The sequence below is a fragment of the Vigna angularis genome, chromosome 9, assembly GCF_016808095.1.
Source record: "Vigna angularis cultivar LongXiaoDou No.4 chromosome 9, ASM1680809v1, whole genome shotgun sequence".
NCBI lineage: Eukaryota > Viridiplantae > Streptophyta > Magnoliopsida > Fabales > Fabaceae > Vigna > Vigna angularis.
Window position 1 is genome coordinate 24099250 of NC_068978.1, and position 27968 is coordinate 24127217.

The 27968-nt window shown below is 33.4% G+C and overlaps 1 protein-coding gene across 6 annotated transcripts; it reads right to left on the reverse strand.

Annotated features, from left to right (window-relative positions):
• LOC108347396 (uncharacterized) lies at positions 1–27785 on the reverse strand. 6 transcript variants are annotated; one of them, XM_052868986.1, is made up of 17 exons: positions 27608–27777; positions 27398–27499; positions 18947–20631; positions 18262–18352; positions 17578–17694; positions 17175–17408; positions 16354–17061; positions 15345–16160; positions 14281–15024; positions 13329–14156; positions 5311–6057; positions 4356–5183; positions 3145–3888; positions 2197–3024; positions 1271–2020; positions 1098–1169; positions 1–1001 (listed from the first exon to the last, which is right to left on the reverse strand). In XM_052868986.1, exons 3-17 carry the CDS (start codon positions 20569–20571, stop codon positions 231–233), a joined length of 9903 nt encoding a protein of 3300 aa, XP_052724946.1. In that variant the 5' UTR covers positions 20572–20631; positions 27398–27499; positions 27608–27777; the 3' UTR covers positions 1–230. The 6 variants fall into 6 exon arrangements, with proteins under 6 accessions (XP_052724946.1, XP_052724945.1, XP_052724944.1 ...); XM_052868985.1 differs by having other exon boundaries at positions 17578–18352; XM_052868984.1 differs by having other exon boundaries at positions 18262–20631.
• Positions 27786–27968: the final 183 nt, after the last annotated feature.

Here is a 27968-nt window from a genome sequence, read left to right on the forward strand (position 1 = left end):
TATTGAAATAAAACTGATATTTATGTTGTATAGCTTGCCTCAAACAGAAGGGGGCATGTACCATACTGATGACGGATAAACATTAGAACAAAGTTTATGCACGCAAGAAAGTTTAGGAAAAACTTGGTAAGAAATGAAGCTGTTGGTTACCAAATACATTCATGTGAATTTTCTAACAAAATGTGTTCACTTAGCGAGTTTATACCTGCCAACAAACTCAGCTCTTGCAATTAAGTTCGCTCCTGAGGCTTGAATTCATGCAAATCAGGTACATAAGAGTATTTCATTTGAGGGCATTCCTTTATAGTCACTTGATCCAAGCATGGGAACTTTAACTTGAAAGTTCCTGAGTAAATTACTACGATGTTTGGTAAAGATTGAAGAGACAAAAAGCTGAGCTGGTCAAATGTTATATCTTCATCTTCTGATTCATGATCTTCCTCTTTGGACACTATTTCCTGTATTGCTTGACAATCCCGTATGGAAAAGTGCTTCAGTTGACCTAGTCTTTTGGCTGTTGAGGATGTGAACAGATATAACAATCCATGGCATTCATCAACACTCAAAGTGGTAAGACTTGAAAAAGACAAGGTGGATGGCCCCAAAATTTTCATGTTAGGGCATGAAAACACTTCCAATGTTTCTAGTGTTTTAAGTAAGGGTTCTACCCATGAGTGCTCTAATCCGATGGTATTAAGCTGTGGGAGATTCTTCAGATGTAATCTTTTCAGCTTTAGAAGTACTTTGCTACAATCATTGGTAGGTCCTTGAGAGCAGAATATTTCAGTGAAGGAACTGCAAACCACTTCAAGATTTTCAATGTTGGGTATCTCTTCAAGTAATCCACTAGAGAATATATTTGACTTATCATCTTCATGATAGCACATTAATTTGAGAAGTTTTAAATTTTGCAGGAGTTGTGCAACATTTGCACCAAATTGTCCTTGTCCAATCCTAGTGTCCTTCCAAGTGATTGCTTGGTGTTCAATGCTTGGTATAACCTAAGAAATTTCGGAACAAAAAAAGGTATATGAATACCAAAAGGTGTCATTCAGGGAGAGTAATGAAACCAGTAAAATTTTAGAAATTGTCCTTGCCTGGAGCTGTCCTTGCAAAATTGCCATGGCGTCTTCCTTTTTGAGTGATAATTGCACCAACTTTGGAAAAACCTAGCAATTGTTCAAAACATTTGATAAATTTCGCACTAATTTATTCATATCGGGACATGCAAGCACAACATGAAAACTGCAGAGTTAATATATTTTGGTACCTTTTTAACTGAGAAAGCAGGTTGCTGATGTATTGAAATACCGAGTTGATCCTTTTTATCTGAAAATTCATCACTATGATGCTCGGTTTTAAACAATTTCAACTGATCACAATGATATATATCTAGATGTGTTAGCATTGGCCATTCCAGAGTGTGTTTTCCAGGGTACAAGTACTTGAGCTCTGGCAATTCCCATAGTGTTATTGAGGTCAGACAATGGAAATTGAACTGTTTAGTTTCTACTTCAGAGGCTGTTTCAGTCTCTACAAAAATTTTCACCAATGTTGCACAAGCTCTCACATGAAGCTTAACAAGATGATTGGCCACTGATGTTGGAAACAAACTTTTAAGGGTTTGACAGTTAGAAATTGACACTTGTTGCAAGTCTTGAAGGCTCAGAATTTCATCAGGATTCAGATTCCAGATGTGCTCCAGATTTGGCAACTGATTTAGAATGAGTTTCTTCAAAGGAAGAGAAATCGGTTTCATATATGTTCCTTCACCTCTCACATCAAATATTGCCTTCACAGATTGACAGTTGCTTACCTCGATCTCTTTGAGGTTAGAAAGAAAGCGTAGTAAATAGAAAGGAATGACATTGGAGAGAGATTCACATTCAACCACAGCTATAGATTGCAAATTGTTGAAACAATCGTTTCTTGGAATTGGAGCTACACCAAGCCAAATCTCTTCCAGGTTAGGGTGATCACCAAATTTCAAATGCTCTAAATCGCAAGCGGATTTTTCCACCTGTACATGCAAAAGAATCATTAATTTGGAGACCTTAGCAATTTTCTTATTAAAAGAAAATTTTCACTTATTTATTATAGATAATGATAAAAAGAATGCATAAGCATAATTTTCAGCTGGTAGTAATAATTTTGCACTGTACGGATAACAATTGAAATGAGAGAATGAATTCTTACCTCTTCATGAAACAATTTCTTGATAGTTGTATTGAGATCTTCATGGAAGATTAAATCAGAATCCTTAGATGTTTGAATTCCTGAAAACTTTGGCACTTTCATGACTCCTTCAGAAAAAGTTTTCATACTGGGACATTTAACTACCATGACGACTTTTAAATATGAGCATTGCAGAGTGGCCTTCCCTGAATAAAACCTTACAAGTCTTGGCAATGATTTTAGCTTGATTGATTTGAGTCGTCCAAATACCATATCAGCACAACCATCTTCGTTTTCATGTTTAATAATTTCTTTGATTGATTCACAACTATTTATGGTTAGGGTCTTAAGTTTCACCAAACTTTTGACTGTTGCAAATGTGAATAAATATTCCATCCTTTCACAGAGTTTCACGCACAGTTCTTCGAGATTGATGAAAGACACTGCACAATAAACTAATTTTTGTAACTGAGGGCACCTCTTAAGGCTTAATTGTTGAAGCTTTTCAGAGTACGGTTGTACCCAAGGGTGTTCTAAGCCCACCGACTCTAACTCTTTTAGATCTACCAAGAATAATTGTTTCAATCCCGCAAGTCCTTCATCGTGAACTTGAAGTTTTTGAGAGGGAAATATCTCCTTCAAACCAAAGCACTTTTTAATTACAAGACATAATACATTGGGTAGTGTGTTCAAGAAGTCAAAAGGCAAACTATCTTTCTCAATGTTATCATCCTCAAAACACAACCCAAGAATAGCTATATTGCAAAGAATGTCTTGTAGCAACTGTACTTCTCTAAATAACATTATGTTTTCTTCATTGAGTGCCAAAGCCTTTATTCTGGGAGAAACCTAACAATTGAAGACAGACAAATTCAGAAGAAAACGTGTGAGTGTTTTTAGTTAGAAGCATTAAAAGGAAAATGGAAAGAAAAGGAACTCAAAAAAGTGTAAATGTTGATGCTTCGTTACCCTTTCAACTGAAAACATAGGTTGTTGCAGTGGGCTAATTTGAGCCTCTATAGCTCCTTTCTGATTTTCATCAAAGTCTGATGTGAATAGCTTCAATTTAGGACAAAAGCACACAAGTAAGATTTCCAATAACGGACAATCCAGATCATGCTTTCCAGGATAAAAGCAATTCAAGAGTGGCATGTTTTTGAGATATAGCCACGTCAAACAAGGGAATTCAAACATTATTTTGGTTCCATTTTCCGTTCCATCTTCCTTTTCAACTATTTCTACCAGTTTTCCACACTCTTTTATGTGAAGTTTCTCAAGCTTCCCGAGATTTCTTGCTAGGGACGAAGAGAACAATGTTATCAAACTTCCACAACCATTAACAACCACTTCTTGCAAATTATGAAAGCTGATCATTCCTGTGGAATTTTCCTTCCATACATGTTTCAAATTTGACAACTTGTTTAAAGTAAGTTTTTTCAAACCAAAAACTACTCCCTTCGTCTTGACCTCACTCTCGTCAATGTCGAATATTATTTGCATTGCATCGGATTTTTTCACATTCAATTCTTCTAAGTTCTTCAAGTAAGGAAGTACATGAGATGGAATTAAAATAGTTCTATTGCATGCTGCATCAAATTCCAATTTCTTGAAACTACCAAAAAAATTTTCTGAAACAATAGGTTTTCTGTGGTGAACTCCAGACATCCCAAGATAATCTTCAAGAATCATACGCTTTGAATATTCCATAAATTCCTTCCAAGTCAAGAAACTCAATGTCAGAGTAAAGGACAAGTTTCATAATTAAGACTTAAATTTTCTTTTGATTGTCGAAAACTATATATATGCATCATTAATTGAGATATACGACATTATTATTTTTCTGATTAAATTATGAGCTGAATTTTTATGTAATGTTTACCATTTTGTCATTGTGAATATAAACCAGCTTATATGACACTTAATTAAGAGAGCATCAATCAAGAGTTACTATTAAATCACTTTTAAATCATTTTTACATATTCTCGAAATATTAGTATTTTCGATCAATAATCAACCTTCATATGTGTTTGACATGCCTGCTTTTCAAAACATATGAAAGAGTAAGATATAAAATAATTGTAATAGAAACTTGGTATAAAATAATAAATCAACTATTGCTGCCAAAATATGCTATAGTTTTGCTATAAAAGGCCAATTAAATTCAGTTAATGAATTCTTACCTGTTCGTGAAGCGACGTCTCGATTATTGTGTTGAGATTGTCGTGGAATACTACAACAGAATCTTTCGATGTTTTAATCCCCGAAAGTATTGGCATATTTATTACTCCTTCAGAGAAAGTTATCATATTGGGACATTTAGCTACCATAAAACTCTGCAAACACAAGAATTTCAAAGTGGCATTTCCTGAATAAAAGCTTAATAGCTTTGGTAAGGAATTCAGCTTAATTGATCTGAGCTGTCCAAACACTATCTCATCACAAGCATCTTCCTCCTCCTTTTTTACAATTTCTTTTATTGATTCACAATTCTTTATGCTTAGAGTCATAAGTTTCACCAAACTTTTGAATGTTGCAAATGTGAATAAATATTCCATCTTTTCACATAGCTTCACATATAACTTTGTAAGATTGATGAATGACACTGAACAAGAAACTATGTTTTCTACTTGAGGGCAAGTGTGAAGCTTTAGTAGTTCAAGCTTTCTAGAGTATAGTTGTACCCACTCGTGCTCCAAACCTATGGACTCTAACTTACTTAGTTTCATCAAACTTAATTGTTTCAATCCAGCAAGTACTTTGTCATGAACCTGAAGCTTTTGAGAGGGAAATATCACCTTCAGACCAAAACATTTTTCCAAATGAAGATATTCTAAACTAGGTAGCTTGTGAAAAAAATCAAAATGCAGAGTATCATTCTCAATTTCATAATCCTCAAAAAGAAACCAAAGATGACTTAGCTTGCAAAGAAGATCATGCGGCAAACATCCATCTCTCAACAACATGATGTTTTTCACATTAAGGGCTAATTTTTTCAGTTTTGGAGAAACCTAGCAATTGAAGTCAAACAAAATCAAAAGAAAAAGTGTAGTTATTGTTAGTTAGAAACTATAGAAGAAAAATATATATTGAAAAGAAATGAAGCACAAAAGTGTTAAAATGTTGATGCTTTGTTACCTTTTCCATCAAGAACAAAGGTTGTTGTAGCGGGCTAATTGGAGCCTCTATAACTTCTTCTTTATGACTGTCACCAGTATCTGATGTGAATAGCTTTAACTTAGGACAATACGCCACACATAATGAATCTAATATGGGGCATTCCAGATAATGTTTTCCAGGATAAAAGCAACTTAACAGTGGCATATCCAAAAGAAATAACACGGTCAAGCAAGGAAATTCAAACGTTAATGTCATTCCATGCTCCCTTTCATCTTCCTCTCCAACTATTTCTTTCAATTTTTCACACCTATCCATCCGAAGTGTCTTAAGTTTTTCAACACTTTTGGCAAGTGATGAAGACAAAAGTGTTACCAAGCTTCTACAATCAGTGACAATCACTTCTTCCAAATTGGGAAAGCTAACAATTCCTCCGAGATTTTCCTTCCATACACATTTCAAATTTGACAAGTTTTTTAAAGTAAGTTCTTTCAAACTAGAGACTATTCCCTTTGTCTTGTCCTCACTCTCATCAAAGTCAAATATTACCTTGACTGCATCGGAACTATGCACATTCAACTTTTCTAAGTTCTTCAAGTAAGGGAGTAAATGAAATGGAATTACGACAGCTCTTTTGCATGCTGCATGAAATTCCAATTCCTTGAAACTACCAAAGAAATTGTTTGCAATATCAGGTTTTATGTGCTGAACTCCCGTTATCTCAAGATATTCATCAAGAATCATGTGCTTTGAATGGTTGAAAATTTCCTAAAATAGCAAGAAATTCAATATCAGGGTATAATTAACAAGTTTCATACGCTTCGTATTTAATTAATAAGATCACTCAGATTTACCTTTGATTGCAGAAAACTGTATACTTGGATTTGAATGAGTTATTTAAGTCATATTTGGTAATAAGCTTACAACCAAATCATTTGTTACTACCATTATCATTACTATTATTATTATTTAGGCTTAATTACCTACTTAGTCCCCATGTTAGGAGGTAATTTTCTGTTTAGTACCCGGTTTTAAAAATGTAGGCATTTGGTACCTATATTTTGAAATTTGTATCAATTCAATCCTATCCAGTTAACGGCGTTATAATTGATGCGAGAAATTAAGGACGTTAATGATAGCCTGGGTGGAATAGCTATCAAATGTTTGAATGCATCTTCATTAACGTCCTTAATTTCTCGCATCAATTATAACGCCGTTAACTGGATATGATTGAATTGATACAAATTTCAAAACATAGGTACCAAATGCCTACATTTTTAAAACCGGGTACTAAACAGAAAATTACCTCCTAACATGGGGACTAAGTAGGTAATTAAGCCTATTATTTATTTGTATAATGAGTTCCAATTATCTAAGATATTGTACAATCCGTCCTATTAATATACAGTCGCTGTCCAACAACTTTGAACATGGGACGTTCCTAAAGGAAATGTAATGGTCACAATCCGATGTTAGGATAAAACTTAAATTTAGAGGTTATTCAACAACTTTTATGAACAATTATATTTAACTGTTTTAGAAGAGCAAAAGTCCGCAAGTTAGTGTGTTATGTTTTAGCTATTAATGATCATTATAGTGTTGTTTTATGTAAGACAATATGGTTTGGAGATGAAAAGCCAAATGTTTGTCGTATAAGTTGTGATGTGCAATTGACATGAAATACACAAGAGATAATATCTTTAGAATCTTCCTAATTAGAGGAAATAGATATATAATCTTTTATTTTATTTTACTTTCCTAGTTTCCCTATTTCCCTTTCTAGGAGAATTAGATTATCTATTATTGAAAATAATAAATCAGCCTTTTTTCCACTTGGTATAAGAGCTTGTCTGATCCGCTTATGCTGTCTCTGCTGTCTGCCAGCGGCCCCCTAAAATATTACCAAATACAAAGTTTGTTTGAGTATGATCAGAATGGGATCCGAACCCATTCCCTTTCGGACCAGTAGCTGAAACTGGTGCTAAGAATCTAACAAAGACCACTGTCGTGCACCGCTGCTATCTGCCGTCGGTCATCGTCCGTCGCCGTCCACCGTCGTAGTTCCGACCAGTGACCAGTGGATCTGGATCGTCTCTTTGAGCATGACCTAACCCTGGTGGTTGCCGTCTCATACTCCTCCGCACGCGCTGTCACGAGCCTCCTCTCTCCGTCAGATCTCGGGTGAATATTTGTCACGCGCCGCCCTCCCGGCATCGGCATCAAATCGTGCCACTACTGGTCGTCTCGCCGGACCTTCCTCTCTCTGTTCTGTCCCTCCGTAGCAGTCATTGCTGTCATCTTCGTTCTCTTCACAGCATCTCCATCTTCTCGCCTTCTCTCTCTAATAGAACAAGAGAGACTTTTCTGCTTTGTTCATCTGTTGTTGGTTTTGAAGCCAAGGAAAATTTAATGGCTGAGGTTTTTACCAAGGCGAGTTTTGTTTCTTCTTTGCTCGGTAGTAGTCATCGCCACCATCGAAGGGGGACGGTTCCCGATTCTCGTAGCTTCGTTTCTGGCATCTGAGGGTACCCTTCTCTCAAGTTAAAGTCTCAAATTCGCAGATCTTGGTCCTCTTCTGAGTTTCAGGGTAAAAAGCTTTACTTTCATGTAAATAGAGAATACCCAACAGGGTCAGTTCGTGGTTGAGAGGTTCAACTGGTGCTCAGATGACCCTTAAAATAGGGAATGTTCAGAAATGGTGGGAAAAGGGGCTTCAACCTAACATGAAAGAGGTGACTTCCGCCCAAGACCTTACAGAGTCACTGTTAAACGAGGGGGACAAGTTGGTGGTGGTTGAATTGTGAGGAGCATAAGTCCATGTGTTATAGCCTCAATGTCCATGTTCTTCCTTTCTTTCTTCCGCTTCTATAGAGGTGCTCATGGTCGATTGTGTAGCTTTAGCTGCACCAATTCCAAGATCAAGAAGTTTAAAGATGCATTGGCAAAACACTCCGTCTTCACGTCGCGCACTTCCGCATTGCCAGACCTCACTCTCGTTTCTGAGTTTTGGTGTGGTCCTTCTGGTTACTGCGTTCTGGTTTATGCCTCCACCAAATGACCAAGAACTTTCCTCCTCCTATCACCAATGGGTTCTCACTTCGTTTTTGTTTCTCAAGCAACATTGCTTCGTTCCGCTGCTACCACAGTCGGCGCCGGGGCAGTCAGTCGTCGACGTAGTCAGTCAGTTGTTGTAACCTCTGTAGTTTGTCGCTACCACCTTAATAAGCTGCTTCATTTTCTTTGGTCAAGATTAAGAGTGCCTCGTGAAGTACACTAGCTGTTGTTCTTGTTGTTTGTCGTGAGGGGAAATATTTTCCAGCCCCTACAGAGAACTTTCTTTTTGGGCTAGAGTTTAGCCCATATTTCTCGTGATACAGTGTTAAGTATCACCATTTAGGAGTAGTCCAACAAAGAACTTTGGACCTCCAACCTGTCTTTAGCTTTTTGATGCCATCATAAGCCCAATCTTTGGTATTTTTGGTTTCTGTCAATGCTTTGTTATAACAGCTCATTGAGAGTTGTTCTTTGAGACCGCCCGCTGATTTGACTCGTTTGATGTTAGGGGTTTCAGATTTGTCCCCAAGTATGGATCGATTCTCACCCATTATTCCACCTTCACATCATTGACATGTGTTCAATTGTGAGGGGAAGAAAAGTTTCAACCTTTGTAGGGTAATGTAGACCCTACAAGTTTGTTGTTGTTTCAGCCATTGTAGGGTGGTTAAGTCCCTATAGGATTGTTGCTATTAACCACTGCAGGGAAGTTCAGTTCCTGTAGCTTTGTTGTTGTTCAGGGCAATTAAGTCCCTGAAGGTTTGTTGTTGTTCAGGACAGTTAAGTCCCTGAAGGTTTGTTGTTATTCAGGGCAGTTAAGTCCCTAAAGGTTTGTTGATGTTCAGGGTAGTTAAGTCCCTAAAGATTTTAGGACAGTGAAGTCCTTGAAGGTTCGTTGTTGTTAGGACAATTAAGTCCCTAAAGGTTCGTTGTTGTTAGGGCAATTAAGTCCCTAAAGGTTCATTATTGTTCAGGGTGGTTAAGTCCCTACAAGTTTGTGGTTGTTAGCCTTTGAAGGCCTCCCATATGTTACTCATGGAAATCATGTTCTTGAAGTTTTGTTGTTGTTCGCCACTATTGATGGCAATCCAATCCCTGCAGTTTGTTGTTGTTCACTACTAGAGGCCCTTCATCTATTCTTGTAGTTTGTTGTTGTTTGCTGCTACAAGTCATCAACCATTTTTGATGGAAATCTCTCTCGTCCATTGTTGTCCAAGTTGGAGTTTCATGGTGCTAGTTCGCCCTCGTTCATTGTTGTCCAAGTTGAAGTTTCATGGTGCTAGTTCGCTTTTGTCCATTGCTATCTACAATTGAGTTTCATTATTCCAAACTTGGTTCATACAATCGTGTATGATCCAGCTTGAGGGGAAGTTTTGTAAGAGATAACATCTTTAGAATCTTCCTAATTAGAGGAAATAGATATATAATCTTTTATTTTATTTTACTTTCCTAGTTTCCCTATTTTCCTTTTTAGGAGAATTAGATTATTACAAATAGAGGGTATCAGAATGTATTTTTTATGATTGAAAATAATAAATCAATCTTATTTTCCACTTAAATTAAATTAGTTTATAAACAAAAAAGTATTTTTTTTAACAAATTGGTATCAAGAGTTAATTAACCTAAGTGTCTGAGTGCTTGAGAAAAAGTCAGACAGCTAGAAATTTAAGTGAGATGGCCAACCTTGCAAACAGTGTGTCCTTGCCCCAATTAACAAAGAAAGTCAACTATGACAACTAGAGTTTGTAGAGGATGGTTCTCCTTGGTTCCCAATAAGTGTAGAGTGCAGTTGAAAATGGGTACCAAGAGCCAACAAACAATGAAGAACATACGGTTGCCCAAGTTGCTACGTTGAGAAAAACACGAGTAAAGGATAAAACAACCATGTACGTGTTGTACCAAGTTGTGGATGAGTCCCACTTTGAGAAGATACAAATGCTACATCTTCAAAAGAAGCATGAGAAATATTGGAGAAAACATATAAAGGGGATGACCCAGTAAAGCAAGTATGACTTCAAACTCTCAAGGGCGAGTTTGAGAGCTTGAGGATGAAGAAGACAGAGGGCATAACCAAGTAGATAACTCGGGTTGAGACTATGGCAAGTCAGATCGGTCAAAACGGAGAGTCGATGCTCACTAACCGAGTTGTAGAAAAGATCTTGAGGTTGTTGACAAACAATTTTGAGAATAGTTTATGTTGTTGAAGAATCCAAGGATTTTTCAAGGATCTCGATTGAAAAGCTTTCTAGCTCCCTAAAGGCATATGAGCAGTAGAGAAGGAGGAAGAGGAACCACTCGAAAAGCAAAGGTGGTCTTTAAGGAGAAGAAGCCACCTTATACTTATAACACTCAAGGTCATGGTGGTTGAGGCCGAAGAGATCATGAAAATGGAAAAGAGAAATCCAGTCTATAAAATTGGTGTGGTCGAGGACAAGGTAGAGGTCGAGGAGGTCGCACAAGTAGCTCAGGAGTCGAGGGCTTTAAATGTGGGAAATGTGGTCATTTTGCCAAGGATTGCAAATGTTATAATTATGGAAAGGTTGGTAATTTCATGAAGTATTGCTAGTCTAAGAGAATGAGGAGCTTAGGTGTTAAGCTAAGTGTAAGATATTCTAACAATTCAATTTGGTATATTGATACAGGAGCGAGTAATTACATGTGTGGGGATGAGAGCCTGTTCAAAGAGCTTTCCGAAGTTGAGGTTGGGCACGTATCATTTGGAGATGATTCAAGGTGGTAGTAAAATGATGGTACAATCTAGTACCTATAGAATAAAGGACGAGTAAGAGAAATCAAAGACGGGTACCATGTACTTGATCTCAAGAGCAATATATTGAGCATAATAGAGAGGGTCAACTCAGTTTTGATGAAAGACCGAGTACTATATTTGTAAGATAAATTTGGCTACTTGATTCCCTAAGTATAAATGAAGTACTGGTTGTACAAGTTGGAAATATAGTCCAAAAGAGGTGCTTGAAGCTCGACGTTAAGGATGAGGCCATAATGTGGCATTTTATAATTACTTTTAGTCTATTCTATTGGTTGGAATTTTTTGGTATGGAAACTTGAGTTATGGATACCTGGGTGTGTGAGAACATGCTCATATCTAGGGAAATTTGTTGATTTTATGTACAGTTGAATGAAAGGGGGTTTTAAAATGACCAATTAGATAAATCGGTACTAGCTCACAATGTTTTGAACCATCTAAAAGTTTTTAAAAGTGAAGATTGCTAATTGGTGTAATTGAAAAACTTAAAATTCTGAAAAATTGAGGTTTCTACTGATATTGCACTAAGCGGTAATAGGGTAGCGCTGAGCGTCAACTCCAAAAATTCCAAATCAGAGAGTTATTGTGTGACAGAGTGTTCAGTGGTAGTTTTGCACCGTTGAGCCCTATTGTTCTAGGGAGCTTCAACGCTAAGTGCCAACTTATGCTGCTAAGGTCTACTTGGATAATAAGCCCTTGTCACACCAACGTTGGGCGTGCCTTAGGTGTTACTCAGCACCATTCTTGTTGTTGGTTCTATTACTCTATTTCTTACTTTTCTTTTACAAGTTTTGATGGTTCAAAGTTTTGATATTATGGTTATTTATGGATTTGTTTATGGATTTATTGATGCATATGTTTATGTATAATGATGTATGAAATTTGGATTATGATGGACAATGAATACGAACATGTATGAAAATATTTGTTGGTTGTAATTGATCACGAACATTATATCACTTAGTATGGATGAATACAAATATGGGTGATTGTTTAGTATTAGGAACTTGAATGTGGAATCGTGTTTATGGAGGAAAGTATGTGTTTGGTGTAATTCAAAATAATCTTGAAAGAAGATTCTATAGTTGTGTTCCTTTAGTTTAAGCATTAATGTAAGGATTCAAGTAAGAAAATATCCTGACACTTTAATAACCATTCACACTCACGTAGAGTAGAAAGAGTTGTGTGTAAGAGTAGTAAGAGATCTTAATCTGAGGGCCAGATAATGGCCTCAAACGTGAAGGAGATTTAGCTTGCAAGTGGTAGGGTGAAACCCATTGAAAATGATTTTGTAGGACAATATGTCTCTAGTGAATCTAATGTCAATGCATGTATCCGGATGATTAAGTTTAGAGAATATGCAATTCTATGTTTTATTATTCTATGAATATTTGAAATATGCTATTTTATGATTAAATAAATTTAATTGTTAAATGATGGTTCCTTTTATAAACTAACTTATCCTTTTTTTTTTGTGTTTGTGCTTCTTGTAACTATTTTTTTCTTTTGTAATTAATTATCACCTTTATTGTGAGAAGATGTGAAAATAGGTGTGAGGTTACCTTAGAAGGAAGATATTGATGCAATTATATATATGATGATAAGAGCTGGTTTTAGCTTTTATCTTTGAACACTTTGTAGTGAACTTTGCAGTGATTTGGTCAACATTTAGTTTCTTTTAAGTTATTGATGTAGAACTTCTCTTATATGCTAGTATGGTTATTTTGCAAAAGTGTAATAACATAGTTACATGTCTATCTATCTTTGACTGCTCATGGATTATCACCCAAGGTAAAGTTTTATTTAGTAATATTGTACTATAAAATATGATGCTAAATTATTTATGTTTCACTATACGGCCCACACACTAAAAATAATTTTTTTTAGTGATTACTTATTAATGAATTAACGTTATAATTTAAAGGACCGTGAATTTGTGCATTAGGGATATATGTTTCATGCCAAAAGGATATGATGGGTATTAATGTGTAATGTTAATAAAACATTTAATTCGTATTTGTGTACCTAGTAAAATAATTGTTTTTAAAATAATTATCCATCAAATAAAAACCTACCGCTAAATAATATAGTATATTCTAGTTGATTTGAGGTTAAGAGAAGAGTATTTTATAACACAAGAAAAAAGAAATAGTAATGTAATACCAAAGAAGACTATTTAGTATATATAAAAAAATTAATTAGGATAAGTAATTCGCACCTTTTCATGAAATAAACTTTCGACAGTTGTGTTGAGATCGACGTGGAAAGTGAAATCAGAATCTTCGGATGTTTGAATCCCCGAAAACATTGCTAGTTTTATGACTCCTTCAGAGAAAGTTATCATATTGGGACATTCAGTTACCATCACATTTTGTAAACATGGGCATTGCAAGGTGGCATTTCCTGAATAAAAGCTTATCAGCCATGGCAAGTATTCCAGTTTAATTGATCGGAGTCGTCCAAATATTATCTCATCACAACCATCTTCCTCTTCATTTCTTGCAATTTCTTTGATCGATCCACAATATCCTATGAATAGAGTCTCAAGTTTCACTAAAGATTTCAGTGTTGCAGACGTGAATAAATACTCCATCCTTTTGCAGTCCACCACAAATAAATCTTTAAGATTGATGAATGACACTGCACAAGAAACTATGTTTTCTACTCGATGGCAACCGTAAAGAAATAACGAATCAAGCTTTTTGGAGTATGGTTGTACCCACGTGTGTTCTAAACCTATAGACTCTAACTCACTTAACTCAAACAAAAATAATCCTTTCAATTCAGCAAGTACGTTGTCGTGAACTTGAAGCTTTTGAGAGGGAAATATCTCCTTTAGACCAGAGCATTTCTGTACTGTAAGAGATTCTAAATTGGGTAGCTTGTGAAGGAAACCAAAAGGCAAACTATCTTTCCCATTGTTATCATCCTCAAAGGATAGTATAAGACATTTTAATTTACAAAGAAGGTCTTGTGGCAAACGTGCATCACTCATTAGCTTAATGCTTTCCTCATTGAGTGTCAATCCCATCGGTTTGGGAGAAACCTAGCAATTGAAGTCAAACAAATTCAAATGAGATGTGTTGACGCTGATTAAATTTTACAAGAGCAAAATATATTAATGAAAAAGAAAAGGAAACACAAAAGGTTAAATTCTAATGCTTCATTACCTTCTGAATAGAGAACAAAGGTTGTTGTAACAAGTCAGTTGGAGCCTCTAAAACTTCTTTTTTACTATCATCATCAAAGCTTGATCTGAATAGCTTCAGCCTAGGACAACATGCCACATATAACCTATCTAACAAGGGACATTCTAGATGATGCTTTCCAAGGTAAAAGCAACTCAACAGTGGCATGTTTTCAAGATTTAGATATGACAAACAAGGGAATTCAAACATTATTGTCGTTCCATGTTCCATTTCATCTTCCCTTCCAACTATTTCTATCATTTTCTCACACTCCTTTATATCAAGTGTCTCCAACTTCCCAAGATCTTTGGCAAGTGATAAAGGGAACAATGTTAATAGGCTTCTACAACCATCAACATCCACTCTTTGCAAATTCGAAAAGCTGACAATTCCTTCGAGATTTTCCTTCCACACACATTTTAAATTTGACAACTGTTTTAACGTAAGCGTTTTCAAACGAAACACCATTCCATACATCTGGATTTTTCTCTCATCTATGTCAAATATTAGTTTTGCTGATTCGCATTTCTCCACATTCAATTCTTCTAAGTTCTTCAAGTAAGGCAGTACATGAGAGGGAATCAAAGTGTCTCTTTTACATGCTTCATTGAATTCCAATTTCTTCAAACAACCAAAGAAATTGTCCGGAAAAGCAAATTTGTCATGTCGAACTTTCTTCTCGGGATAATCAACAAGATTTATATACTTTGAATATTCAAAAGAAACCTTAAAAGGAGAAGAAACTAAATGTCAGATGTACATGACAATCAATGATTGAATGACTATAAAAAATTAATCTTTACGGTAGTTCTTATGGTATATGTAAAACCCGCACTTTATTTCATTATATAATTTGTTATAAAACAAACTTGGAAAATGAAAAAAGTGGAAATTGTTTCAAATAATTCGAAGAGTATGAATTATTAATGTTTTGCAAAATAATTGAATTATTAGTTATGAACATTTTCAAAGAAATTAACATTAGATTATCTTTGGAGATATGATGCAATGAAAATTTGTGATGATCAAGATACTTTAATGCATACCTGGTTTGTGAAATGTGTTTGTAGAGTGGCATTCAAATCACCTTCCCAATACCATTGGTCTTTTTCTCCTGCTTCAACATGTACTTTTTGTAGGTTTGGAGCACTTTGGACTTCAGATAATTTTGTCATTTGAGGACATTCACTTACTACTAATTTTTCTAGTAGTGGGAATTTTAAGTCACACTTCTCAACCCTAGAGAAACTTGTGAGATTTTGTAGAGACACCAATTCTAATGATTTTAACTGTTTAAATTCAATTTCTCGTACTTTTTCCACTTTATTTTCTGCAACGATTTCCACAATCATTGGGCAGGAGCATACCTTCAACGTTGTGAGTTGAACCAAAGTTTTAGCAGTTGAGCATGTCATTAAACTCCTCATTGATTTACAATTCATCACTTCTAAATATGTCAAGTAACTAAAAGTTACCGAAGATGACACTAAATTTTTCAGTTTTGTACAATGTTGAATGCTTAAGCGTTCCACCCTTTGAAGAAGCACCTCGTGCTCAAAGCCAATCTCCTCTAGAGACCACATGCTTTCTAGTTTCAGCTCTTTAAGTTGCACAACACCACCAATTTTTTCACGTGAAATAAGACTTTTAAGAGCCCAAATCCTTTTCAAGTGACAAAGTTCTAATGTTAACCTTTTCAAATTGGGAAGTCTATGAAGAAACCAAAAGAGAATTTCATTATTCTTCAACCCATACAAAGTAAGTTCTTCTAGTTTGTGCATTCTGTGAACATTAACAATGTATTTTTGCAACCACTCTGCTTCCTTCAAGCTCAGCGACATGTATTCCAAGTTATATATTGCCTAAATAAATTAATAAAAAGACCTATTGTTAATCTTAAAGCATACTAGTTGAATCATAATGTATTATTTTGATTTAAGAAATAAAAGACGTAATCTCACATCCTTGTTAAAGGATGTTAATTCACGCTTTTCATAAAAAACAGGACATATGCTATATTTCCAACAAAAAGCTTCAAAAAAGAACTTTATGTACCTTTTTTGCAGCCAAAACAATTGGTTGCTCTTTTGAATCTGTGATTTCTGAAGTCAATCCTTGGAGCATGCTACAGTTGATTATATCCAATTTCTTTAATGGAGGCAACTCTAAAGTATGAATTCCTGAGTAGAAACTCCTCAAGTCATGCAAGTCTATTAATGATAGAGTATTTAGATGAGGAAATTTAAAGCTGATAGCAGTTTCACATGAATGTTTGTCCAAAGCAATAATCTCTGTCACCCCACAATTCCGTACCTCAAGGACTTCTTGTTTTTCTAGGTCATTGGCAATAGAAACTGGAAATAGATACTTCAATTTTGGACTCTCATAAACTCTTATGCTTTGCAAATTATTACATTTGAGTATTTCACCGGTGTAACCCTTCCATACGTTCACCAAATTTGGCAGGTTTTCTAGAATTATTTTACCCAAATTTGTTTCAATAATATCACAAGTGTGCGGAATATTTTCAAAATCAAAAATGTTTTCAACCCATTTGCAATCTGTAACTGTCAAGCTTTGAAGGCTTTGCAATATTTGCCCCATATAATTAGGAAAAATTGTAACAAGTTTATGGCACTCTCTTATCATCAAAGAGTTCAAACTGCTAAAGGAATGCAAACCAATATCGGATTTCCAAATGGTACAGAGTTTGTCCATGCAGATAATCTCCATTTTCTTCAACTTAGGGAAAACATCAATATACTGTTACAACAAAAATAATACTTTATATGTGAAATTGAAAGACCTAATTACTTAATATATCAAACAACAAAGGATAGCATTAATCAAACTAAATATTAAATGAATCCACAAACCTCTGCATCTTCTTGACGAAATATATCCTCCATCATTGCACATTCACTTACAAAAATGCTTTGAAGATTCACCAAACTTTCAGCCATAGAGAATGATAGTAAATACTTTAAATTACTGCAATCTGTCACATTCAATGTGAGCAAATTTTGAAAACAATGGTTACACTGGTCACTCCATATCTTATGGATGTTGATGGAGGATAACTCCAACCATTCTAATTTGGGAGTTGAGACCTGTAAGAACACATAAAATATCACAACAATAAGACTTCATTTCAAAAGACTTTTTCCCCAAGAGAAATGACAAAACTTAAACAAGTAGACTTTTTTGTATTTCTATTAAGGGAAGAACAATATAGAAATTAAACATTACACATGTAATTATGATAAGGTTCTCACATACCTTTTCATTGAAGAGTGGAAGACAAGAATTGGTGACCATGTGCTCAACATCAACAACAATATCTTTGTTCCTTTGTTGGAATACTTGGTCTTGCAACGATTGTGGACTACCAGGAGTCTTATCAACATTATATAAATAAATAAATGTTGGTAGATACTTCAACTTTAAAAGTCGTAACTGGGGAAACTGAATCTTATCATCGCTGATAGTATTAGTTTGACTTTCTTTTGAAACTATCTCCTTCAAAGAATCACAGTCACACACTTCAATTGTTTCAAGCAAAGTGAGGAGTCTAACCATAGAAAATAGGAAAAGGTTTACCAATTTAAGGCATGTTTGAATCTTGATGACCTTTAAATTGCGGAAAGAGGTCTCTACAAGCTGATTGTCACATATTATTTCCAAATTATCCAATTTGTAAAGCCATATGGACTCTAATTTGGGAAAAGCGAGTAAAGAGTGAAACCGCTCCTTTGGATTGATAATATAGTTAATGCCAAAATTGTTTACAATGGATAAATGTTTCAAATTTGGAAATCCTTCAACATTTAATTCATAGAAAATATCTTGAACATCATCGAGTTCTCCCAACAACAAGCATTCAACACTTTTGAACAACATTTTAATCCATTTTTCAGAATGAATATCAATACCTTCTTTTAGGTTTAATGCCAAAAATTTTACCTCCTCATACTTGTCTGGGACTTTGAATTCTCCCACTTTAAGCAAGTTAGACAAGTTGAATTCACCAATGACAATCTTGTAACTATTCAACCTGTCAAAAAACAAATTCTGGGGAAAATATGAAGAACAATGGATGTGTATGTCTAGATTTTGTAACTGATTCAAGTGCATCAACTCAGAGAGACTAGCATTTTCACTTTTCATATTCTCTTCAGCCTCCCATATAATCAAGTTGTCTCTGATATAAAACTCCTCTAAAATGCCCATCCTCGGTATGATATTGGAAGTTATTTGTCTTAGTTTTAAGCAATTGCTTATGTCAAGAAATTGAAGCTTATCCAATTGCCCAAATTCAAGAGGCAAATTTTCTATATTAGATCCTGACAAAGTAAGGATTCTTAAATTCTTTAACTCACCAATGATTGATAGGTTCTCTCCTAAAGTGCATCGCTCCAAACAAAGCATTCTCAATTTTTTTAGGCATTTAATTGATGAAGGTAAGCAAGATAAATTAATACCAGTCAATACCAACACTCTGAGTCGAACCATAGATTTAAAAAATTCATCTGGTATTTCAAAAGATTCATTTTTATTGTCAATATGTAAGACTTCAAGTTGAGGACAATGTATACTCTCAGGAAGCTCATCATTGATGTCACAAAAGTGTACAAAAATGGCAGAGTACCTTTCAAAGTCATTTTCGTGAGGCCACTCATAAAGTATTGCATTTTTCTTATAAAGCACATGTTTTTCCTTGGATGATATTGAAAGAGCAACATCTCGCACAATGTCATGCATGTTGAAGCGATCAATAGAATAACTTTTCACCAACAAACTCGATTCTTCTAGCTCTTGTATCATCTCCTTTACTCTTTTCCTTGCATCTGTAATTGTGTGGACACCTGGAAGCAAATCCAAACCAACACAAAATTTCACCAAGTCCATAATCAAAGCATCACTTCCCATTCTAGCACAGTGTAAGAAAATACACTTAAGCTCCTCATTTTTTAGATGATCATAGCTCAACTTTATTGAGAAGTCAGTAAATCCCCATTCTGATGTAAAATTTTGTCTTTTAATTTGTTGACAGACATCTTCCCATGTAGATAAGCTTTTATTCTTTAGTGTCCTTCCTATGGAAACTAAGGCTATTGGAAACCCAGCACTCCATTTGGCAATTTCAGTAGCACTCCTATCAAACTCAGAATTTTTCACACCAGCAACTTTCTTAAGCAAAGTCTCTGATTCCTTTTCATCAAGGACTCCTACCGAAAAAATTGACCTTTGTTGCACATCCATTTCATTACATAATACTTGTTTATTTCTAGATGTTAGAAGAATTTTGCCTCCTCTATAATCGTTAGACAACTTTTCCTTTTTCATCTTATCCAAATCAACTTTTGACAACTCTTTTATTTCTGTCTTATTATAACCAAAATCAGATATGTCATTGACTTCTTGTTGGCTTGCATCATCATTACATGGAATCCCAAGTTTATCAAAGTCCAATCCACCCCAAAGATCATCAAGGATAATAAGGGTGTTCTCCTTTTCATTCTTTAACCTCTTTCGAATACGTTCTACTCTTGCAATCTCACTTTCCTCTTCCAATTTCATTCCTAGCATGACAGCAATTTGCTCTTGAATTTTTTTGAAGTCAGGATTTCCTGTAATATTTGCTATGATGATTATCTCGAACAAATTCTTTTCTCGAGCTTTGTTAGCAATTTCTTTGACTAAAGTGGTCTTACCCACACCACCAGGCCCATAAACTCCAATCATACCAACTGTAGAGTCTTGCAGTGCTTTCATGATCATCTCCATAGTTTTAGTTCTTGATGCAAAGCTTTCATAAACATTGTTTGAAAAAGTAGCATCAATGGATGGAAATTCTTGGTACGAAACATTGTCAAAAAAAGTTTTCCAAAGCTCATCTCCTATAATTTCCTCCACCATCTTTGTAGCTTTTCTACCCAGTTGATACCTCAGTCGGAAATTATTTGGAAAGAAACCAATTGAGCAAATTGTCTTTGCATGACAATCATCATTAATAAAACTTTTATATTCTTTTATCTTATCATCGATGAAGGTTAAGCAATGTTGAACGTCCTTTTCAATTTCATCTCCACTCCTTAGTGCACTATCAACTTGATGTTGTAGTCTCTCCTTATTATTTTCCAACTTCTCAATGTAAGATTTCAACTCTTTAAATTTGTCTTTGTAATTAAACAAGTAACCCACTTGTCGTTTGACCACACTTGCCGTAATATTAAGTGCACTTTCAGTAGTTGTTGAGACAATTGGATCCATGGTCCCTTGATAATGGGCGCTTTCGTCTTAATTGTTTACTTACGATTAGTCCTTTTTTTCCTAAATAATACAAATGCAGAATTTCAGGGTTTATTAACAAAAGGAAATAGATAAAACGTTCAAACAAAGAGAACATAGATGTTTATAAATATTACAATAATTTATAAATAAACACAACATTAAAAGGCATCATAAGGTTGTTAATGAAAAATGAACAAGTTACATTTATATTCATATTTTTAGTCGGTGGTGTGGCGTATATTTATAGTCGGTGGTGTGGCGTCTGTTATTTCCAATGTCACTTGTCTACTCAATGGAGTGGTATCTAGGAATGACAAAAATATTGTGTCAAATGAAGATAAATTTCGCGATGGATAATTGTTGATATCCATTGATAGCGGATAACAAATATCAAAAGTCTAATTTAGTTAATTTCGTTTTCTCTCACTTAACCTAAGATGAGAGAGGATTTTTAGGTCAAGAGAATGTGAAAAAGTCGTAGTTTTTGGAAGAAAAAAGATAGAGAAAATTTGGTAGTAAATTCACCTAGTCATCTCAGTATAATTGTGATTCTTGCTTCATTCACCATTCTAGCAGCACGTCTGTGACATACAATTCTTTAGTTTGACGGTTGAGATTATCAATTGAAAGTTTGTGGTTAGGTAAATTAGTCACTCACGATTGCTTTGTTTTAGGTTTCTCTTTCTTTATTATTCATATTTGAGAGCATTATTTCTTTGGAATTTTGGTCAATCGTAGGTACTTATTTGTGTTTTTTACTCTATTATACCCATATTTGATCTTAGTGAAGCATGATTGATTGGTTTGTGTCTGTGGGTTTTTTCTTCTCACATTGAGGAGGTTTTCTCACGTTAAAAATATTGGTGTTCTCTTTTATGATTATTGTTGCAGTTTTTATTGTTGTTTCCTCATAAATTCTTGCAAGTTTGGGAGAATTATTTTTGCTTCATACTTTAATATTTTTGGTTGTTGTGTGTTGTTTCCCCCATCATATTGGTTTCATAGTTTATTTTTGGGCTATATTTACTTGTTTGATGGATGTTCACAAATACAAATATGGTTGCTTTAAATGATACAAATTATTGGTGCAGAAAGGCAAGATGAAAGACTTCTTGTTGAAGAAATTGAATCTTCACTTCTTTACTACATAAAAGCCATATTCTATATTGATAAAGGATGGGACTTTGAAAACCAATAGAAGTATGCTTTTATTTGACAATACATAAAATACAATGTGTACATTGCTAAAGAGATACAAGCTAGAACTTTATGAGAAAAGATTGAGTATTTGTTCTAAGTTTGGTAATAATAAATTGTGTTTTTTGAATTGCTTGATAAATTTTACGTACAAAGAGAGTTCTTCCATTACAAATCACTTAGATGAGTTCCAAGGGCTCCTATATCAATTGTCAAGAATGAATATCAATTTTGATGAAGAAGTTTTGGGACTGTGACTACAAAAAAGAGATATTTTTGGTTTCAATTACAAACTTATCCTTTAATGGCAATGTTTCTTTCCATATGAAAAAGAGTGGTGCTTTAATGAAGAGGTGAAAGGGAAAGTACATGGTTCTTCTTCTTAGTTTTAGATGCTAGCCACAGAAATAAGGAGAGAAGTCAAAAAAAAGGATGTTTACTTCTTATTGTGTGTCTTAAAGGTTAAAGTCCTTGTCTTCGTAATTGTTTATCCTGAATACCTGTTTTGTCAAATTAGGAGGTTACTTGTAGAAGGTACTTCATACCAAAGTCAATAAAGATTTATTCATTTGAGTAATTAATACATAATAAATGCAATCACATATCTCTTTATTTATTTCAGGCTTGAAATTACTAACTGTCTAATCATGACCTAATTGATAATAATTGTGTTTTGTCATAGGTTAATTAGAATTAGGTGTAATCATCTTAAATAATAATCGTTCGTCCTATAGATTACAACAATCATTTGACCTCTCAGGATAATCACAACAATCATGTTTGTAGGGAGATTGTGGCTGTGTAGTCTTATATTGACTAAACGGTCATTAAATACATCTTGTATTCCTACTTTGGACATGTTTATTCTTCAACATGATACATGCTCATCGAAAATGAATATTGATAATAATTTAAACTAAGAAAGCATAATCAACACAACTAATGAAAAAATATTAAACTAAGAAAACATAATGAACATAACTAAAAAATAAATAAAAATATGAAAGAAAAAGGCTTCGTTATCCAAGTAAGTAACTGAACTTTATATATATATATATATATATATATATATATATATATATATATATATTTTGAATTATTAATAATTTTATTCTTATTAAATTTATTATTATTAATATTGTCATTATTAATATTATAAATAATAATAATAATAATATAATAATTATTGTTAATGTTAATATTATTAGTATTAATAATTTAATTATTATTATTACGTAAATGGTGGAATCAATTTTATTTTTCATTATTTAATATATATATATATATATATATTGTCTTAAAATAAAATTTAAATTTAAAATAAGAAAAATATTATAATTATCATTAAAATAGTTATTTTTTTATTTTATTACACATGAATCTTCTGCTCTCGCACAACTGTAAATTACAATATTCATTTATGATTCCGTGGGTCTTATTTTTTGGCCAAACTCTAAAATGTGTGACTGATTTTTTTAATTGGATTCTTATTTTAGAAAAATTAAAATAAATAGAATTCTATCGTTAGATTGGACATTTGATTAGTCATTACGTGATATATTTTAAATGAGGTAGCATGATTGATATATATATATATATATATATATATATATATATATATATATATATATATATATATATATATATATATATATATATATATATATATATGTATATGTATATGTGTATGTATATATGTATATATGTATATGTATATGTATATATATGTATATATATATTATGTATACATTATATACATATATGTATATATATATATATGTATACATATATGTATATATATATATGGAGTTTGCTAATGCGCGTACGTCTGTTTTTCAGTTGGTACATTTTAGTAATGTATACTGGGTTTTAGTAGACAAAAATATCCTTATATATAATGAATTCTAAGTTTTAAGGTTAAGGGTATTTTAATAATTTTCATTCTCAAAACTAAAAAAAAAAAAAAAAATCCCAAACCCTTAATCATCTCTCTCATTCCTCTCAACCCTTTCTCTTTCATCTTTTTCACTCCAATCTTTTCTCTGTCATCCCTACTGTAACTTCAATTGAAAAAAATCTGATACACTTGTCGTTAAACAATCTTACAAAAAAATAATTTTATAATGAGTTTTCATCTTATAATTTTTGTCTTATCTAATTTTATCCAATTTTCACAAGCATAAAGGAATTGGTAATTGACCTAGAAAAAATCAGAAATATTCGCTAATTTCTTACAAAAAATGATTTTATAATGAGTTTTTATTTTATAATTTTTGTCTTATCCAATTTTATCTAATTTTCACAAGCATGATGACATCAAAAGAATTGGTAATTGGCCTGGAAAAAATCAGAAACACTCGTTGTTAAACAATTTCTTACAAAAAATGACTTTATAATGAGTTTTCATTTTATAATTTTTGTTGTATATAATTTTATCTAATTTTTACAAGCATAATGACATCGGAAAGAATTGGTAATTGGCCTGAAGGGTTTTTTTAGAGACAATGATTCAACATATGCAGATGATGAAATTAGAGAGGTTAGTGAAAATGGTGAAATTGAAGAGATCTTGAATGAACCTTTGCCTGAAGGTGAATATGTCAATGACTCAACTTTTTACAAAGGCAAATTGGTTAAAGGCAAGTGTTTTTGATTTTTTCAATTGGGGTTACAGTAGGAATGACAGAGAAAAAGTTGGAGTGAAAGAGATGAAAGAGAAAGGATTGAGAGGAATGAGAGAGGTAAGTAAGGGTTTAGGGGATTTCTTTTTTTTTTTTTTAAGTTTTGAGAATGAAAATTATTAAAATACCCTTAACCTTAAAACTTAGAATCCATATATATAAGGGTATTTTTGTCTACTAAAATCCGGTACACATTGCTAAAATGTACCAACTGAAAAACAGGCATACGCACGTTAGCAAACCCCTATATATATATATATATATATATATATATATATATATATATATATATATATTAATTAGATTATTGTGACATGTATTTTCTAATTTTTGAATTAAAAAATTGGAAAAATTATAATTGAAGGCAACTCCCCTTTCTCAGCAATTTGCTTAATACATAATTAAAAAATGGTAATTCAGATTTGCTTAATCAAATCTAGGAGAAGTGTGAGGGTTCTTAGAAGTTTCTGGTTTTGTGTTTGATTGGTAGTAAGGGAGTTTGGGTTCGTGATGAAGGCAATGGAGATGAAGGATGTGCAAAGTGGCTTCGCGAATTGGAAGTTTCTGCGATTAGGGATTCTTTCTGCTTCGAAGGCGCGCTGGTTTTCGCGATTGGTCGAGGAAGGAGAAGTCGCAAAGGCTTCACTTGGTTCGTGCATGGAGGTCGCGATTGAGAAGTTGTTTGTGCTCTTGGTTCTCTCTGCTTTGCGATTTTGAGTTCCTGTGTTAGTTCTCTGGGTTTTTGATTTTGCTGCAGGTTGTTGGGTCTTAACCGTAAGGAGGCGCGAATTAGGGTTAATCATGGCAACGACCTGAGGATTTAGTGGTGGCGCGTTGAAGCGATTTGGGTTTGCAGGTCCGGTGATGGTGAAAATGATGGATGTGCATTGCGATGAAGGTTGGGCAAAGATGATGATGGTGATTTGGTTTCGCAACGGCGATTTTTGTGTTGTGGTTGCAGGTGGTGGCTAATGGTAGCATGGTGTCTTGAGAAAGGAGATTTTGTGGCAGTGACGCATGGTGTTGAGAAGGTTGATGGTTGCAAGGTGGATGGTTAGTAAGGTAATGGCAGGGGCTAAGGTTTCACGATGACGACACAAGAAAGGGAAAGAGAATTAGAGTCTCTAGAGGTGGAAAACGAAGTTGATTAAACAAATGTGAATTGCAGATAAACGAGCTATTTTAAATTACAATTCTCCCAATTTTTTAATTCAAAAATTAGAAATTACACGTCACAATCATGTAATTATCATATATACTATGCCACATCATTTAAAATATTACTCTCAGTATACCATAATTAAGACACGTTTCTTCCATTTAACGGTAGACTTTATTTATTTTAAATTTCAAAAAATAAGGACTCAGTTGATAAACCTACATGTCATATTTGAGAGTCTGGCTAAAAAACAGAACCTACAAAATCATTAAACAATTTTTTATTTTGTGAAAATGAAAATCGAACCCTCTGTTTGAAATATGTGCTTTTACTTTTATGTAAATCCGTTAAAAGAAATCGAAGAATCACTCTTGCACCGTAAATCTGTTGAAGGAAGAGGCTTACATATTGTGTGTTGCACTTAAGTGATCTAAGAAAATCAGTTTTTGAAGAGTATGATACTGAGATAGTGTTGGTAGCTTCAGGACTTGGCTTCTTTCTAACTCACGTTTCAACCGTTGAGTGTGAGTGAGTGATGTTACTGTTAGGAATAAAGAAATCAGGATGAATTTAGGGCTAGCTGTACATATGGATCCCCCTTATAAGACAGTTGAAGATGTGAATCAGATTTTAGCATAAGAAAGAGAGGGTGTGTGTCCTTCTGATTTGTTCACGCTTTAAACATATTGCAAATTGTTTTACAAATTTAGAAACATATTGCAAATTGTTTTATAAATTTAGAAAATTGCAAATTGTTTTATAAATTTAGAAACATATTACAAAAGTAAACATAAAAAGGGAAAAGGCTTATGAGAAGGAGGAACTGTTCCAACTTTGTTTATGTCCGTAAATAATACTTAAATTCTAATATTTTATTCTTCCAAACCACAATTATATGGCAACAGCTGTCAGACACAATTATTACATTAGGTCTGGTCTCATTCAGACGTGTTTGGACAAAATATATATTATAAGAAATGCTACCCACAAAATAGTAGGTCATATATAACCTTTTACATTTCCACAACTTTCTTTTGTTAATAGCATGCCGAATATTAAAACTTTTATATCCTTTAAAAATAATTACATTCATTTTATAATTTTGTTAATAATACAATAATATATATTATAGTTTTAATTAAAAATAAAATAAAATAAATATAATTTTAAAATATTATTCTAAGTTGTAAAAAATTGTTTTTAGTTACATGTTTTTGGTGGATATCAAAATATTCCTGTTCTAAATGATTGTTACAAGTTGATAAATTGTGGGCGTGATGGGGCCAATATCTCTTAGAGGAAATAAAATAATAATTGAAATAATGGTGGCTTATGCCATTGGGTTGGTGTGTCTCAAGAAGTCTTTCAACTTACTGCTTTTTTTATTAATAGTTGTCTGTTTAAACATTTTTTTATCATAACGTGTTTTTCTACATATAAAATTTAAATAATTTATTTATGATTTCAACAACATATTTATATTTCAGAGTATCAAGGGATATGCATCACAAACAAATAAAAAGAGCACACAAATATTACAATTTTAAATAAATTCATTGCATTTGTTGTTCCTACTCTTTCACATATTTATTCTTAAACAAGAAAGATGCTCACAAAAATAATATTAATATTAGCCATAATTTAAACTAAGTAAAGCATAATGAACATAAATAATAAAAAAAAAAAACAAAACAAAAACTGTCCTGCAGTGAAACTAGACACATGACTTTATATATATATATAGAGAGAGAGAGAGAGGTTGTTTTACCTTGTATGAATTTTACAGTTCTCACTTAATGCATCTGAGTCTTTTACAGGGTTCTTTGGAGAAAGAAGATGTTGTGGAGTTTGCTGAAATAATTCTCAAAGCCTTATAATTAAGAAAAGTTGAAGAAGTTAAATAATGAAAAAGGTAGGAAGAGAGATGTGAATAGAAGAAGGTGTGTTGAGTATATACTGTGAATAGAAGAAGACTTACAGATTGTGTTGCACAGAGCTTATCTAAGAAAATCAGTTTCTGCAGAGGATGAGAGTAAGAGAGAAAGTTGGTAGTTGGAAGAGTATTCTTCTTAACATAGAGTTGAAGATGTGAATCAGATCTTAGCAGAAGAAAGAGTAAATAAAGATGAATATATTGTTAGTTGCCTGTGGCTCCTTCTCATTTGTTTGTTCTGATATAAAATATTTGTGTGTTCACACTGGGCAAATTGTTTATAGATGTGGATATTTATAAAATTTTATATATTTTTTATTTTAAATAAAAGTATTTGTACATTATTTTTAAAAAATATAATCTCAAATAAAAAATTTTATCTTAATAATATAATCTAAATAAATTA

Coding starts and splice junctions, on each gene's coding strand:
- LOC108347396 (XM_017586601.2), bottom strand. CDS start 20,571: ATGGATCCAATTGTCTCAACAACTACTGAAAGTGCACTTAATATTACG. Junction 6,058..13,328: donor AAAGTTTATTTCATGAAAAG/GTGCGAATTACT, acceptor TTGCTATTTTAG/GAAATTTTCAACCATTCAAA. Junction 3,889..4,355: donor AGACGTCGCTTCACGAACAG/GTAAGAATTCAT, acceptor TTGACTTGGAAG/GAATTTATGGAATATTCAAA.